General features: G+C 42.9%; 1 protein-coding gene across 2 annotated transcripts; it reads right to left on the reverse strand.

The window, feature by feature from the left end:
* Positions 1-397: 397 nt before the first annotated feature.
* Positions 398-10,769, reverse strand: LOC141134584 (uncharacterized HIT-like protein Synpcc7942_1390). Of its 2 annotated transcripts, none has more exons than XM_073624061.1 (6): positions 10,695-10,769; positions 8,880-8,992; positions 3,769-3,906; positions 3,588-3,692; positions 3,179-3,251; positions 398-590 (listed from the first exon to the last, which is right to left on the reverse strand). In XM_073624061.1, the coding sequence occupies exons 1-6, from the start codon at positions 10,735-10,737 to the stop codon at positions 499-501; spliced, it is 564 nt and encodes a 187-aa protein (XP_073480162.1). In that variant the 5' UTR covers positions 10,738-10,769; the 3' UTR covers positions 398-498. The 2 variants fall into 2 exon arrangements, with proteins under 2 accessions (XP_073480162.1, XP_073480166.1); XM_073624065.1 differs by lacking the exon at positions 10,695-10,769 and adding an exon at positions 10,655-10,673.
* Between the last annotated feature and the right edge of the window lie 6,608 nt (positions 10,770-17,377).

Genomic DNA, 17,377 nt, shown 5'->3' on the forward strand with positions numbered 1-17,377 from the left:
TCTGTTATTTTTACTCAAAAATATACGCAGTATTTATCTAAGTAAAGTGACCCCTTTGTCTCAGTGACAATGGTAAACCAGGACAAATAGAAAGGTGAATCTTCTCAATGGTGACACAGTTCTAACCCTTCTCTATCCAAAATTGAAAGGAATAAAGCATCTGTATACACTTTATAAGGGAATCAGTCAGGACAGATTTCATGCAGGATTTGGGGGTGGTCTTCCCCATCCTTGAATCAATGACTGAAAGCACTGTGTACATGTCAGGTTTTAGGAAATACTCTGCTGACGTTCGTATTGTTTCAGTATATTGAACATTTTGATATCTTCTAACCAAGGTCAGTGTCTACAGTTTCCTGTCCACATCACCTGGTACACAGCACAAACAAGCAGATAATAATTGCTGCATGTAGTTTATTGGTTGCATACACCCTAGTTGATCTGTATAGAAATTAGCCCCCTTTTTTGTCTTCTACTCCCTCCAGCTCTGGGCAGAGATTATCCTGGAGGCCAGCCCATCTGTCGTCCGCCAATTACATGCACGTGAAGGTGATAGACAGACTGTGCCCCCTGCTTCCCATCATTGATCACTGCAAGAGAAAACAACAGTGAGGGATGGTATGAGACACATGAATCAGGGGGGGACAGGCGCTATGGCAGGACAGAGACTTAGGACAACATAGGAAGGTCTACAAACAGGAGACATATCCTTCCAGCTATGATAGTGCCATGTAAGGGGAAAGGGATTAAGGGCATGGACAAAATAAATGAAAATGAGTAAAACAAAAAAAAAGTTCCCCTGCACTCTGCCCACATAGCCAGCACAGTGATCCGGTCTACTTTTTATATAAAAATAAAGATTTTTGTTGTCATTTTCAAACAATGTTCAGCCAAAGTACCTAAAGTCATTTGTATAGCACATAACATAGGACAGTTCACCTTAGAGGTAGCCCCTCCACCTGGATTTGAATTCCACTTTTTTTATTGTAGTGTTAGAATGAGGATATTGTCTGGATACTGTGCTGGATATCAGGATAGATTGCTGAGGAGCATCTATGAATTGCCCAGCCATGAGTGCCTTACCACTGACACTTTTATACTGGTTTTATTGGCTGCTACTTCTTTCCTGACAAAAAAGTAACAAATAAGATAGAAAGTTCACTTTTGTGGTTAACACCAAGTTACATCCGTGCTTGAATGAAGGGGCAGGTGAAGTAAGTTACCTGGGGAGCTGCAGAGGGCTTTGCACTATGTTTGCTGGTTGATTTAGGTGCACACTCATACATACATGGCATTACATGACCAGGTTACCAGGTCAGCCTTTCCTTCCCTGTACTGAGGCTAAGATTATAAGATACAATGATTGCACTACTTGCCAAACACGAAGCGTACCAGCATTGATAAAAGGGCAACATTTTTATTACTGTCTGTGTGTCCTCTTAGCCAGTTTTTTTTGTTCAAGAAGATGCAGAGCTCAGAGGATCTCACCCCTTTACACCAGTGTTTTTTCAATCTGGGTGGTGTGAAGAGTCCTCAGGGGTTCCGCAGCAACAGCCCGATCTAAGGGATCCTCTGTTAGCTCCTGTGCTACAATGGGCAGAGAGCAATGTAAAGTCCTGTGTACAGAAGAGGCAGAGAGCTCATCTCGCACCTCCTGCTCTTTGCTCCCCTCTGTACTCTTACTGACGCGTGGGGTTTGGATTTTCTAAAACTGTTGCACACTAAATCCGGTGCAGCTGTGCATAGTAACCAAACAGCCTCTAGGTTTTAATGCAGGGTGGCTAAAAAACAATGATTTTTTTTTTAAATCTGATTTTTTTTATCTAGCTTGGATTTTTTTGATTTTTATCAAATTTATTTTAATAAAATGCTTTTATAGTAAAAATGTATCTAAAGATCATTTTATATTTAAGATACATTAATAATTTTGTTTATTCAGCATGAAATGGAGCTTAGTTATGTAGCATGAGGCTGTATATTCTGCCATATTTACATTTTCGTAAACTCATTCAATGAATCCAAGCTCTGCAAGCTGAGATAACATGCACTGCATTGATGCATTCACTAAATTTCACAGTAACCATGAGATAAAACAAAGTTCAGGAATATTCCTTTATCCCATTGTTTTGCAAATCTATGTACACTACAAACTGTATGATTGAATTGGTTCTGATATCGCTGTTTTACTAACCTGACAGCTTGTTATGCTAAATAGGAAAACTTCATTTTGTTTGCAATTATTAAAGATTCTAACTACCAGCAAGAATAAGTCCTTACATTTAAAGAGCACCTGTCATTTCAGATCCATCATGGAAGCGCCTGTTAGCGGGCATCCACTCACCTGCTGCTGCCACATCCCTCACCTTGTTGTGTCACTGCCTCATCACCAGCCTTTCCATTAAAGTAAATGGGAACAGTCGGTGAGTCAACAGAGGGTCAGAGGTGGAGCCACTGCGGGACAGAGATGACAGTTGCTCTTTAAAAATTATGATTTAAATCAAGGTCATTTAAATTAAATCCACCCTGTTTTAATGTCAAAGCTTAAGGGCCCCTTATCCATGGGGCAGACTGTGTTATGATCAGCAGGGGATGTGTCCGCTGGTCAGAGCAGGTGTATGACAGGTCCATGTCTGCTCAGTTTATGCAGAGCAAACACAGACCAAGCCCACTCTATTCTATGGTCTGGCAGGTGTAAACAAACTCCGCTGTCTGTTTACATCTGACTGCCCTCTGATCCGCCTGGACAGAAGGGGATAGATTGGATTGGAGGTAGGCGAGCATTAATGGACAAGTCTGTTTATACCCGCCAGTCCATAGGAGTGAAGGACGGGTACGGTCCGATCCCCCGGAAAAACTGACAGGCACATCTGATCATGTGAAAGGGGCCTTAACTGAACAAGCTGAAGTTAGAAGCTGATTGGTTACCATGCACAACTGCACCAGATTCTGTGTGCTCCAGTTTTAGTAAAGCAACACCAAAGACTCTGAATCCTCTAAAGGAGCTGGCACTAATATGACTGCATCAATTTCATTGTGAGCTGTTGGAGGTGGTCCTCCTTCTTGATAGCAATATATTGTTACATTTCCATTATTTTATCCCCCCCCCCCCCCCCCCAAGCCATGCCATATCCAGGACTCAGAACCAATTTGAAGTTTTTATGTCATATCCAGCACTCACCAATCCTGTAGCCCTGAGTCAGCCCCTCCTTCTGTGCCAGGTGACTGGCTGTGACCAGCAAGTGACCCAGGAGCTATGGAGAAAAGACAGAACAGTAATTGCCTCCTGCCAGGCTCACATTTCTGTGACCACTACTCCTGCAGCACCACACGGCGAGGCCGGTGAATGTAACCAGGGGATATAACTAGACCATTCCCCACTCCAATCAGTTAGCATTCACCTTTTATTCCCTGGGAAACAGGGCAACAGTTCCATGGTAGTTTCTGTTACTGTAGTTTGGATAAATCAGCAATTATCTATGGCATGCCCCAAAGCAGTGTGGTGTACAGTGTGTACCAGCCGACATTTCTGACATCAGATCTGACTGCGGTATGGCAGTGCTGGGCCCCCTTCAGTGGCTCTGCATTACCTGTGTGTCACCCACTGTCACTTCACTTATTCTTGCAATCGGTTTCCTGGGGATGACAAGGAAATGCACAGGTCCCTGCGGGGACACATCCCGGAATGCTAAACACTGCAAAAGAAAAAGCAGGCTGTCAGTGGGTGAAGCAATACTACCAAGGCTCCCATGATAGTCTGCGCTGCGTTACCTGTTCATCTTCATAGATGATATCTGCTGGGATGGAACGGTCGATGATCCGGGAGAAAATAGTGACCGAATTACTCTGCGCTTTCTGTGCTCTCTGCACCTCGTCACTGCCAACTCCGTGACTGGCGCAATATGGACGCTAACCAGAGAGAGAGAGAGAGAGAGAGAGAGAGAGAGAACAATCAGGAAACATCAAAGTGGGGCAATGTGTTACCTGAATTCACTGTCAGTACAATGTCTACGCAAGCGGAAGGCGTGAGTACTCCCTGCTGGCAGTTGTGTGGTCAATCCTCCCCACTGTCAGTGTCCTCGGAGCCGATGCTCCTTTTTCTGAGCCCCACTAAAGCTGGCCATAAATAGATCAAAATTTGGCCAGTTCAGTATGGATCGGACAAATTTTGTTCTGTGTGTGGCCATCCCTGCTCGATATCAACTGTTTTGTTGATTTTTATCAAAGAAGAATGTTGGAAGCTTTTCTCGATTGACAGCTGCAGCCACCAATTAATATATTCTGACAGCTTTGGATCCTGGGAGGAAGGATTCCTCCATTCACACAAACGCAGTCTGTTAGTTAATATTTTCGTTAAGCTTACTTGCTGAACAAAAAAAACTGTCTATGGCCAGCTTAAGGGATGGTAAAGTTTGAAAAAATGTAAATTAACCTGTCCTCTCTTACAAGTCATTAACGCTGTGTTTTTGGCTCTCAAGAGTAAGCATAAAGCGGAACTTCAGTCATTTTTTTTAACTTTCCATCTATTAAACCCTCTGCCCTTGTTGTTTTAACTTTGGATAGTAAAACATTTTATTTTCTGCCAGTAAATACCTTATACAGCCCACTTCCTGTTTCTTGTCTGGTCATTAGTCTAGGCTTATGACATCATGCACAGCTCTCACTCTCGTGACAGTTTGCCAGGAAGGGCCAATGAAAGCTTAAGAGCTGGAGGTGTGTGTCTGTGTAAATCCAGGAAGTGAACAAGCAGCAGCTTCAGCTGCCCACAGTTAAAATGGCTGCAGCATGTTCGGCAAGTACAGAATCACAGTAAATAAAAATAATATGCAAAGTGGTTGGAGGGAAGCTTTCAAATGGCAAATATGTTTTATTACAATTTATGTGAGCAGGCTGCAGTTCCCCTTTAATGACTCCTTAGGGAAGACAGGGACACTTTAACCACTTCAGCCCCGGTAGATTTTACCCCCTTCCTGACCAGAGCACTTTTTGTGATTCAGCACTGCTTTGACAATTGCGCGGTCGTGCGACGTTGCACCCAAACAAAATTGACGTCCTTTTTTTCTCACAAATAGAGCTTTCTTTTGGTGGTATTTGATCACCCACGCGTTTTTTATTTTTTGCGCTATAAACAAAAAAAGCATCAATTTTGAAAAAAACGCATTATTTTTTACTATAATAAATACCCCCCAAAAATATATTAAAAAAACAATTTTTTCCTCAGTTTAGGCCGATATGTATTCATCTACATATTTTTGGTAAAAAAATTGCAATACGCATATACTGATTGGTTTGCGCAAAAGTTATAGCGTCTAGAAAATAGGGGATATTTTTATGGCATTTTTATTTTTAATTTTTTTTTTTTAATAGTAATGGCGGCGATCTGCGATTTTTACCAGGACTGTGACATTATGGCGGACACATCGGACACTTTTGACACCATTGTCATTTATACAGCGATCAGTGCTATAAAAATGCACTGATTACTGTGTAAATGACACTGGCAGTGACTGAGTTAACCACTGGGGGTGATGAGGGGTTAAGTGTGTCCTAGGAGGTGATTCTAACTGTGGGGGGGGGTGAGCTTCAAGTCACATGACAGCGATCACCACTCCTGATAACAGGGAGTAGTGATCTCTGTCATGACACAAGCCAGAACGGGGAAATGCGTTGTTTACATAGGCACTTCCCCGTTCTGAGGCTCCGTGACACGATTTCTGGGAGACTGGGGGCATGGTCATGCTGTACGCGGCGGTAGCGCGCCTCTTAAAGGGGACGTACAGGTATGCCCATTTGACCACCGCTGTCATTGTGCCGACGTATATCAACGTGCAGCGGTCGGCAAGTGGTTAAAGTGAACCTGTAAGTACAGCAGAAACTACAAAATGGCTATTGGGGAGGGAACAGATTCCTCCTCTGTGGGCTTTAAAACTCAGAGCGTGTACACTATGCAAATATTTACCAAAAAAATATATACCTTAATTTTGCATTCTCCTACTTTAAATACATACAGTATCTCACAAAAGTGAGTACACCCCTCACATTTTTGTAAATATCTTATTATAATTTTTCATGTGATAACACTGAAGAAATGACACTTTGCTACAATGTAAAGTAGTGAGTGTACAGCTTGTATAACAGTGTAAATTTGCTGTCCCCTCAAAATAACTCAACACACAGCCATTAATGTCTAAACTGCTGGCAACACAAGTGAGTACACCCCAAGTGAAAATGTCCAAATTGGGCCCAATTAGCCATTTTTCCTCCCTGGTGTCATGTGACTTGTTAGTGTTACAAGGTCTCAGGTGTGAATGGGGAGCAGGTGTGTTAAATTTGGTGTTAACATTCTCACCCTCTCATACTGGTCACTGGAAGTTCAACATGGAAGCTCATGACAAAGAACTCTCTGAGGATCTGAAAAAAAGAATTGTTGCTCTACATAAAGATGGCCTAGGCTATATAACTGAGCTGCAGCACGGTGGCCAAGACCATACAGCGGTTTAACAGGACAGGTTCCACTCAGAACAGGTCAGGAAGTTGAGTGCACATGCTCATTGTTATATCAAGATGTTGTCTTTGGGAAATAGACATATGAGTGCTACCAGCACTGCTGCAGAGGTTGAAGGGGTGGGGGGTCAGTCTGTCAGTGCTCAGACCATACACCGCACACTGCATCAAATCGTTCTGCATGGCTGTCCTCCCAGAAGGAAGCCTCTTCTAAAAGTGATGCACAAGAAAGCCCGCAAACAGTTTGCTGAAGACAAGCAGACTAAGGACATGGATTACTGGAACCATGTCCTGTGGTCTGATGAGACCAAGATAAACTTATTTGGTTTAGATGGTGTCAAGTGTGTGTGACGACAACCAGGTGAGGAGTACAAAGACAACAGTCAAGCATGGTGGTGGCAGTGTCAAGGCCTGAGGCTGTCGGCACTGGGGAGCTACAGTACATTGAGGGAACCATGAATGACTACGTGTACTGTAACATACTCAAGCAGAGCATGATCCCCTCCATTCAGAGACTGGGACGCAGGGCAGTAGTCCAACAACATGATAACGACACCAAACACACCTCCAAGATGACCACTGCCTTGTTAAATAAGCTGAGGGAAAAGGTGGTGGACTGGCCAAGCATGTCTCCAGACCTAAACCCTATTGAGCATCTGTGGGGCATCCTCAAACAGAAGGTGGAGGAGCGCAAGGTCTCTAACATCCACCAGCATTGTGATCTTGTCGTGGAACAGGACTCTAGTGGCAACCTGTGAAGCTCTGGTGAACTTCATGCCCAAGGGGGTTAAGGCAGTGCTGGAAAATCATGGTGGCCACACAAAATATTGACACTTTGGGCTCAGTTTGGACATTTTCACTTAGGGGTGTACTCACTTTTGTTGCCAGCGGTTTAGACATTAATGGCTGTGTGTTGAGTTATTTTGAGAGGGCAGCAAATTTACACTGTTATACAAGCTGTACATTCACTATTTTACATTGTAGCAAAGTGTCATTTCTTCAGTGTTGTCACATGAAAAGGTATAATAAAATATTTACAAAAATGAGAGATGTACTCCCTCTTGTGAGAAATTGTAACTACCTTAAAAAAAAAAGTATATAAAGTTGGGCATACACCATACAATCTGGTTCTACAGAGCTTTTGTAATATGAGGAGAAACTTAAATGATCCTTTTAAATCATATTAAATCAAGCAGGCCTTTTACACTACATGGTTAATGGTAATGGTCCTGAATCTAGGATGGAAAAGGATCTGGGGGTCCTAGTAGATAACAGGCTCAGCAATGACATGCAATGCCAAGCTGCTGCTAACAAAGCAAACAGAATATTGGCATGAATTAAAAAGGGGATCAACTCCAGAGATAAAACGATAATTCTCCCACTCTACAAGACTCTGGTCCGGCCGCACCTGGAGTATGCTGTCCAGTTCTGGGCACCAGTCCTCAGGAAGGATGTACTGGAAATGGAGCGAGTACAAAGAAGGGCAACAAAGCTAATAAAGGGTCTGGAGGATCTTAGTTATGAGGAAAGGTCGCGAGCACTGAACTTATTCTCTCTGGAGAAGAGACGCTTGAGAGGGGATATGATTTCAATTTACAAATACCATACTGGTGACCCCACAAAAGAAATAAAACTTTTTCGCAGAAGAGAGTTTAACAAGACTCGTTGCCACTCATTAAAATTAGAAGAAAAGAGGTTTAACCTTAAACTACATAGAGGGTTCTTTACTGTAAGAGCGGCAAGGATGTAGAATTCCCTTCCACAAGTGGGGGTCTCAGCGGGGGGCATTGATAGCTTCAAGAAACTATTAGATAAGCATCTGAATGACCGCAACATACAGGGATATACAATGTAATACTGACACATAATCACACACATACTGTAGGTTGGACTTGATGGACTTGTGTCTTTTTTCAACCTCACCTACTATGTAACTAGATCTAAAGGAGATTGTGCAATCAGATGGTACAGTTTTTGTTCAGTCTACACTTCAGCTGTTATATGTGCAAATACAATCAATGAACAGTATTTTTTAAAATACAAAAATCTCTTTGTTCTAAGTTACAGTTTAGCTACGCTCCTCTACCCATAATGCAGTAGAGGTGCCTCAGTCACTGTGGGGTGTGGAGGGTGCAGGAGGTGATATGGCTTCTTAGAGTATAGTAGGAGTTTGTATCAAGCTCTCCACCTTCTTTCTCATTTTAGCAGCCAGTGTGGGACGGATATTTTAGCTGGTGTACAGGGGATGATGGGAATGTAGGATGAAGGACTGAAATGTTACATAATGAAGATGAGAAATCTATAAAGCAGATGGACATTTCATCATATCGCTGGCTTGGCGAGTTCACACTGTGGACATTTATTATGAATGATCTCACCTGCTGCTGACATTTCTGATTACTGGCCAGCATCAGAGAGGAACGGACAGTCCCAGCACATCTCACTGCCAGGCTGGCATATAGGACCCGCAACAGCGACTGGCCAGGCATCACTGGAAGAGAAGATCAGGCATTATTGCTGAGCACAAAGGACAACATTAGTTACTGGAATCTGTAGATGTCTGCGTATAGGGGAACTCCTGTCATTCAGAAATCCCTACATTTATTGTATGTTTTTTATATATTATCTTCCAGCAGTCCCCTGAACACTACAAAAAAGGGTAGACTTATTGGCCTTATGACCACTGCATTACTCCCTGCTGCCGACTTTGTTTCAGGCACTGGGGTCTGGAAGTGAGGTCTTTACACCATATTTCAGGCACTGGGGGCTGGAGGTATTTATACCATATTTCAGGTACTGGGGGCTGGGGAGAGGTCTTTACACCATATTTTAGACACTGGAGGCTTGAGGAGAGGCGTTTACACCATATTTCAGGCACTGGGGGCTGGGGAGAGGTCTTTACACCATATTTTAGACACTGGAGGCTGGGGAGAAGTCTTTACACCATATTTTAAACACTGGAGGCTTGAGGAGAGGTGTTTACACCATATTTCAGGTACTGGGGGCTGGGGAGAGGTCTTTACACCATATTTCAGGCACTGGGGGCTGGGGAGAGGTCTTTACACAATATTTCAGATACTGTAATAATGTCACTAGTTCCCGAAAAAAGTGTCAAAATGTCAGTTAGGTGTCCGATCTGTCCGCCGCAATCCCCCTAAAAATCACTGATCGCCACCATTACTAGTAAAAAAATAAAAATGCCATAAATCTATCCCCTATTTTGTAGATGCTATAACTTTTGTGCAAACTAATCAATATACACTTATTGGGATTTTTTTTACCAAAAAAAATATGTAGCAGAATACATATTAGCCTAAACTTATGAAGAAATAATTAAAAAAAAACATTTTTTTTTTGGGGGGGGGGGGGGGGGGAATGTTTTATAGCAAAAAGTAAAAAATGTAGTACTTTTTTTTGTTTCTAGCGCAAAAACGCAGAGGTGATCAAATACCACCAAAAGAAAGCTCTATTTGTGGGGAAAAAAAAGACATAAATTTTGTTTGGGTACATCGTCGCACGACCGCACAATTGTGAGTTAAAGCGATGCAGTGCCGTACCACAAAAAATGGCCTGGTCATTAGGGGTAAATTCTTCCGTGGCTGAAGTGGTTATGGATAGAGCGGAGTGGGATTAGAACACCTGTCAGGTTCTTATTGCTGTCTGTGCCCCTATTAGAGAGATTCACCCTGTTTACCATTATCATTTAGAGTGAAAGTGAAAGAAAATCACAATTTTGAGTTGTCACCAATAAAGGAACAGAGGGGAAATGTTCCAATGGGGACACTAGTTCTGGTTATTTCTTCTGACTTCCTGTTTTGGCTATGGGACAGGAAGTGAAGGGAAATCTCCCCAATGGGACACAGATTGGAAAAGAACGTTTGCCTTTTGTTCTACTTTAAGCCCTGGGTGGTACGACGCCTCATGCCTGGTGTTCAGGGTAATATTCCATCAGTACTACACTGACCCTGTACACCATGGGGACACAAACTGCCAGCAATGTACAGGACACCAGAGCAGGGAAGGGACACAATACATAGGATGGGGTCAGATAGTTGTGTACAGGTGGATACAATGTGTGTTCTGACAGGCGACCCACATATACAGTAGGGAAGGAGAGGATATAGAGGAGAATGACAGACATGGGGACACACACATTACAGGGTAACAGATACACGTTCTTCAAAGTGACTTACTAGTCCACTTCCTGCCACGCCCCCTGGTCAGGCAGCATACCATGTGACCCGGGGGCGGAGCCCAGCATGTAGACGTGACAATAACCACTTACTTTTTTTTTTCCTTAGCTTTGACGTTCCTCTCCACCGATTTTTATAAATTATTTATCTGGTAATTTTTTTATCACAACTCCTGTGTATCTCTTTGCATCTTTCGCGTTCCAAGCCTTGTTCTCGTTATATTTACAATCCAAGCCTCGTTCTCGCTGGCTGTTTCAGTATTCCAAGCCTCGTTTTCGTTGTGCGTTTTAAGGCTCGTTCTTACTGCATCTGCAATCCAGACCTCGTTTTTCTCAGCTTTAGTGTGGTTTAAGCCTTGTTCTTGTCTGTGTCTTACAAGTTTAAATCACTATATTTTGCTAGAAAATTACTTAGAACCCCCAAAAATTATATTTATTTGTTAGCAGAGACCTTAGAGCATACAATGGCTATTGTGACAATATTTTATGTCACACTGCAATTTTTTTGAAAAAATACACTTTTTTTAATTAAAAAAAAACACTAACGTTAGCTCTATTTTTTTTATATAATGTGAAAGATGATGTAACGCCAAGTAAATAGATACCTAACATACCATGCGTTAAAATTGTGCACGCTCGTGGAATGGTGACAAACTACAGTACTTAAAAATCTCCATAGGCCATGCTTTAAAATGTTTACAGGTTACCTGTTTAGAGTTACAGAGGAGGTCTAGTGCTAGAATTATTGCTCTTGCTCTAACAATCACAGTGATACCTCAAATGTGGTTTGAACACCGTTTATATATGCAGGCGTGACTTACGTATGTGTTCGCTTCTGAATGCGGGCATGGAAGGATAGGGCGCTTTAAAAAAAAATCAAATTTTTTTTTTTTTTACACTGTCCCTTTATTTTATTATTTTTTTTTTAATCACATTTATTCCTATTACAAGGAATGTAAACATCCCTTGTAATAGAAATAAACATGACAAGTACTCTTTATTCAAAGATCTGGGGTCACAAAGACCCCAATCTCTCATTTACCTTTAACCACTTCCCACCCGCCATATAGCAAAATAATGGCTGGAAAGTAGTTGTATTATCCTGACTGGATATCAAATGACGTCCAGTCAGCATAAACCGCTAGCATGCTCCTGCCAAGGCAGGCAGCGCGACGATCGGTGGTAAGGTGTGTCAGTCTGACGCACCGCATCTTTGATCTAGGTAAAGAGCCTAAGACGTAGGCTTTTTACCATGTGACATGTGATCAGCTGTGTCCAATCACAGCTCATCACAGTTTAAACAGGGAGAATCATTTATCAGCTTTTCCTCCACTCGCACTGACAGGCACGAGTAGAGGAGAGACAATTGGCTGCTCTCCTGCTGACGGGGGGGGGCAGGGGGTCTGCGCTGATAATCAGCGCATTGATTATCAGTGAAGACCCATCGAGGATGCCCAGTTCAGACCACCAGGGATGCCTACTTAGGACCACCAGGTGAGCCCACCAGGGGTGCCAATCAGCAGAGGTGGGGGACTCGAGTCACATGACTTGACCCGAGTCAGACTCGAGTCACCTGTTTGAGGACTTGCGACTTGCTTGACAAAATTAAATAAATGACTCGACTTGACTTTGACTTGTCACTAATGACTTGCGACTTGACTTTGACTTGGGCTATTTGACTTGCAATGACTTGCAATGACTTGGCACCACCAGTTCTGTGTCTTGGCCTAGGCAAAAGCCGCCCCCCCCCCCCCCCACAAAAGAAAGCTCCCCCGAGTCCCGGCTTCGGGGTAGATCAGTATTTTGACTTAATTTGTGACTTGACCAAAATAAATGACTTGACTTGACTTGCTTGACTTCTAGCAGGGACTCGACTTGCTTGCTTTTCGCCACAGTAACTTGGGACTTGCTTGTGACTTGAAGGTTAAGACTTGAGACTTGCTTGTGACTTGCACATGTGTGACTTACTCCCATCACTGCCAATCAGTGCCCATTAGGATGGCACTCTGTGCCTATCAATTATGCCTGCCAGTGCCTCCTGATCAGTACTGCCTATTAGTACCACCTATGATTGTCCATCAGTGCCACCTATCAGTTCCCATTAGTGCTGCTTATCAGTACCGCCTATCAGTGCCCATTAGTGCTGCATATAAGTGCCTCATCATCAGTACCATCTCATCAGTGCCAATCAGTTCTGCCTCATCAGTGTCCATCAGTGAAGGAGAAAACTTACTTATTTACAAAGTTTTGTAGCAGAAACAAAGAAAAACTTTTTTTTTTTCAAAATTTTCGGTCTTTTTTTATTTGTAGCGCAAAAAATAAAAACTCCAGTGGTGATCAAATACCACTAAAAGAAAGCTGTATTTACGGGGGAAAAAATTATAAAAATTTTGTTTGGGTACAACGTCGCATGACCACCAATTGTGAAAGTGCCCTGTATTGAAATGGTTAAAAAAAAAGACATTTTGACTTTAATAATAAATAAAAAATCCAGTCTATCTGTCGGACCGGAAATTACATAGGAGGTCGCTCTGGTCCACCAAGGGTATAGAGCCGAGTGGGGGCCATCTTGCCCTCACTTGGCTTTCTGCCTATCCATCCGATGGATTGGATCGTTTCCGGGTTTACCGACGGCTCCAGTAAACGCGCCGCCCTTAAAAATGATTCCACAGCGAATCCGCCCCCGGGATCACTTTTAGCAGATGCCGAATCGCCTATAGAAAAAAATGATGCCAGGGTTATGGCAGCAGCTGGTCAGCCGAGAGCCAATCAGCACTGTCCAGACAGATGGTCAAGGGTCATGTAGCCTCATATGACAGTCAGAGGCAGGGCTGGTGCAAGGATTTTTGACACCCTAGGCCAGGGCAATGCAATTAACGGACCTCCAGCTGTTGCAAAACTACAAGTCCCATCATGCCTCTGCCTCTGGTTGTCATGTTTGTGGCTGTCAGAGTCTTGCTATGCCTCATGGGACTTGTAGCTCTGCAACAGCTGGAGGTCCGCTAATTGCATATCCTTGACCTAGACGAAACCTCATTTTGCCGCATCCCCCTTGGCTCCACCCTGACTCCGCCCCCTTTGTCCTGCCCATGTATACCCAACCTTTTTAATGAAGCGTCCATCAAATGCAGCCTCACCAGCGCCCATCAGTGTAGCCTACTAGTGCCAATTAATGAATGTTTGCTTCCATTCATTCGGGACACAGTCCTCAGCCGCCACTGCACCTCTGACACTATGTGCGAATGGAGCGGCGGCTGCCTGCTGATGCTAAGACTTAGTTGCTTGTTCCAGAGAGAGAGTAGGAACATCAGTGGCCAGGCACCCCTAGGCAGCAGTGGACCCTAGGCGGCTGCCTAGTTTGCCTAGTGGTAGCACCGGCCCTGGTCAGAGGAGAATGAAAATTCCTCCTACAAGCTTTAACCAGACACTGATAGAAGTCTTAAGACTGCTATATACTGCTTATGAAAAAAGGTATTTAGCAGTTTATATTTATTATAATTGCATTTCCATGTTCTGTGTACTGTGGGGGACCAGATAAAGTGAATGCAGGGCTCTGGGTTTAGTCACACTTTAATGCATTCTCTGAATTAAGGTAAAAAACTTACCATTACCCATCCTACTCACTGCCATCCCTAAACACATATCTGCTCCTGTCACTGCTGCAGCGCTGTCCCAGCTGCAACACTGCGCCCCTCACTTCCTGGTTTCACAGGAGACACTGAGAGCAGTGGAAGCCATATGCTGTTAGTAAAACTCCTGTGTGGAGGGAGCAGGGGCGTAGCTTACTGACACTGTGTGTGTCTATGGACGCACACAGCCTAGCTCAGGACTGCACATGCAAGGGTGCCTCTACAGTACCCAGCTTGCTAAGGGGGGACTTGCTAAGTGGAGAACTGCTAAAGAGGAGGTTCAGGACCACTCTCACCTTGCACATAGCAGGTAAGTATAACATCTTTTTTTATTTTAATAATAATATATAAAAAATCAACCTTTAGTATCACTTGAATGATGAAGGAAGGTGATTTATTATGGATCAGGATTAATATGACAAAGAAATCCAGCATAGATGAGTTGATACAGAGGCACATTTAAATGTTAAAAGAACAAAATAAGAGGGCATTACAGTAGATATGAACCTTTATTAACTACCATTCAGTTTGTTAAAGAACAGTTTATAAAAAGCAATTGTCTTTTTCTAGTTTAAATAGTTTTTAAATATTTAAAAAGGTTTGACTTTTTTATCTATTGTTGCATCCCAGTGCAGCTAATCTACCACAGTCTTTTTGCAGTCACTTCTGCACACACTCCAGCAACGTCTGAATAGCATTTCTCTAAAGATCTCCAAACCATGTCCCTCTCCGCTAAACTTCATCCACACTTCCAGTTGGGGAGTGGGCACTCTCCAAGTAGAATGATACAATGTATTGGGACTACATGTCCCATGATTCATTGAATAGCGGCCACATTGCCCATGAACACCCTAAATATGCACCCAAGTAGGCACATTCACAATGAACCTGGCCACAATGCATTTGTGGGCCCTAAGCATGCCACCTGTGTGGGCACATAATAATGACCCCGGGCACAATGTGTTTGCAGGCCCAAGAATAGCACCTGAGCGGGTACATAATGATAAAGACCCAGATGGGAAAGAACACATCAGGGTGGCTCCAGGGAGACTTTCAAGGCAATGTGGTCACCCTTATAGGCTGGAATGAGTTACACTAAACCTTTGAAAGTTAATTTAGCTGCAGACACAGGCTGAACTTAACACAAAAAGAGAGACTGAAAACAAGCATAAACATACAAAATGTTACCACATTTTATTTTCTCTATGGAGGGTCTAATAATAATAAGTAAGAATGAATCCTGCATTGTTTACAGGCTTAATTACCATAATAAATCTGCCCATAATGTCACGTGCTAGTGTGAAGAAGTGTTTAAGTTGCCATTTAACCCTTTAATAACTCAGTCTTCCTTGTTTCCCTTTAGCCATTTTTTTGTACTCTTCATATGTAAACTTTTTTTTATACGTTTGCACCACATGCCTCTTCCACAGATTAAAAGGTACCACACAGCCCATCCCATTCTGTTCTCTGAGGAGCAAACAGTGGTAATTCCATGAGTAAGTGGTCATTCTGTGACTTGAGCAAAGGGATAATGGCGCTGGTTGCTAGGGGAAACACCAACCCACAACAGGCCTTCCTTGTCAATGAACTCATGAACAAATATCAAATCAGTGGCCGGTGCTGCCGCTGTTCACATGTAATTGCTTGTCTGAGTGGTTATATGCAATTAGGGACTCTAAGTGGCCCTTAATGCAGACAGTTTACATCCAGGGTTGATGCTTGTGACTGTATTCACAGTAAATTGACTGCAATCAATCGTTCACTTTGTATGCATTCAATGCACAGAGTGCTGATACGGCATTTAGCTGAATATGAGTATAGCAGCCTATCTGCCCTCATTCATTTGTTTGAATGAGGTCTTAACCTGGAATTAAAGGCACAGATACTCACCTATGCTCCAACAGCCCAATGCCCATGCCAGGGTCCCTTGCCAGCACCAGCATCTTCTCCCCAGGTTCATCTGAACATGTTGATTGTGCTGGTGCAGGATGATGCCCATGTGCAGCTCAGTGTACATTCTGCAGGGAACAGGGGATTGTGAACAGGCAGGTAAGTGTATTTAATTTCAGAAGAGACATTGCATTTTAATTTTTTGTTTCACTTTAAAGACCCTGCAAACCCCCCCCCCCCCCCCCCAGAAAATCTGCCAGGAATGCACCCAGCTCCCAATTTCTGCTGTGGGCTAAAAACATTAGGCGTTTTTGTGGAGTGGTGTCAGCTATCCCAGTTTTCTTTTGCTAAACTAGTCAACATCCCCCCCCCCCAATCCTATTCTCCACAACATAAAAAACTGATCATTCTGTAGTACCTAGATAAGAACTAGGAGGAATCATTCAACTTCTTAACCCCTTTCCGCACAGCCCTGGCTTCCCTTTGAGTTGTTCTTTACATCTGGGGATGGGATGGACTTCCCAATCATGTGATCATTGTGATTGGCTATCACGGTGGTCACATGATCAGGAGCCCATCCCCCTGGCACCCGATCATGGCTGGAGACCAATAGCTGTCCATGAAAGCTTGGTCACTGTACTGGGAGAGTGCACTGATTAAATTCCCAACACAAAAACCTTGGCCATTCATGGACGTATAAAGTTCTCAAATGTTTGCATACCCTTAGAGAATTGGTAAAAAATTTATAATTTTTAAAGAAAACATGAGTGAGCAGGCAAAGCACATTTCTTTTATTTCTTATGGGATTCATATTCTGTAACTGTAGCTATAACTGTAAGTCATAACAGAATGGCACAATCATAAAAAGAAACATGTAAACTAAGAGTATATCTGTGATTAAACTACAAACAGATAATAGGAAGCGGCTAGCACATTTGTTGGTGATAAACAGTATAGAATATAAATTGCTGCGCTTCTACAATTAATAATGATCAAGTCCAATAGCCCAGTAAGGGTGATTAAAAAATCATAACATATTTATGGTAAGATAAAAACACATATGAAAAAGTCCTGTGGGTGAAAGTGCTGACAATAACGGATTGTGGTGTAATAAATTCACACATATAGCAGGGTCTTTCCAATAAAAAACTGGTAGCTCTGATAG

Source organism: Aquarana catesbeiana, linkage group LG01 (genome assembly GCF_042186555.1).
Source record: "Aquarana catesbeiana isolate 2022-GZ linkage group LG01, ASM4218655v1, whole genome shotgun sequence".
Classification (NCBI taxonomy): Eukaryota; Metazoa; Chordata; class Amphibia; order Anura; family Ranidae; genus Aquarana; species Aquarana catesbeiana.

Coding starts and splice junctions, on each gene's coding strand:
- LOC141134584 (XM_073624061.1), bottom strand. CDS start 10,737: ATGGTATGCTGCCTGACCAGGGGGCGTGGCAGGAAGTGGACTA. Junction 3,907..8,879: donor ATCAGAAATGTCAGCAGCAG/GTGAGATCATTC, acceptor CTCTCTGGTTAG/CGTCCATATTGCGCCAGTCA. Junction 3,252..3,587: donor TGACAGTGGGTGACACACAG/GTAATGCAGAGC, acceptor TTTTCTCCATAG/CTCCTGGGTCACTTGCTGGT.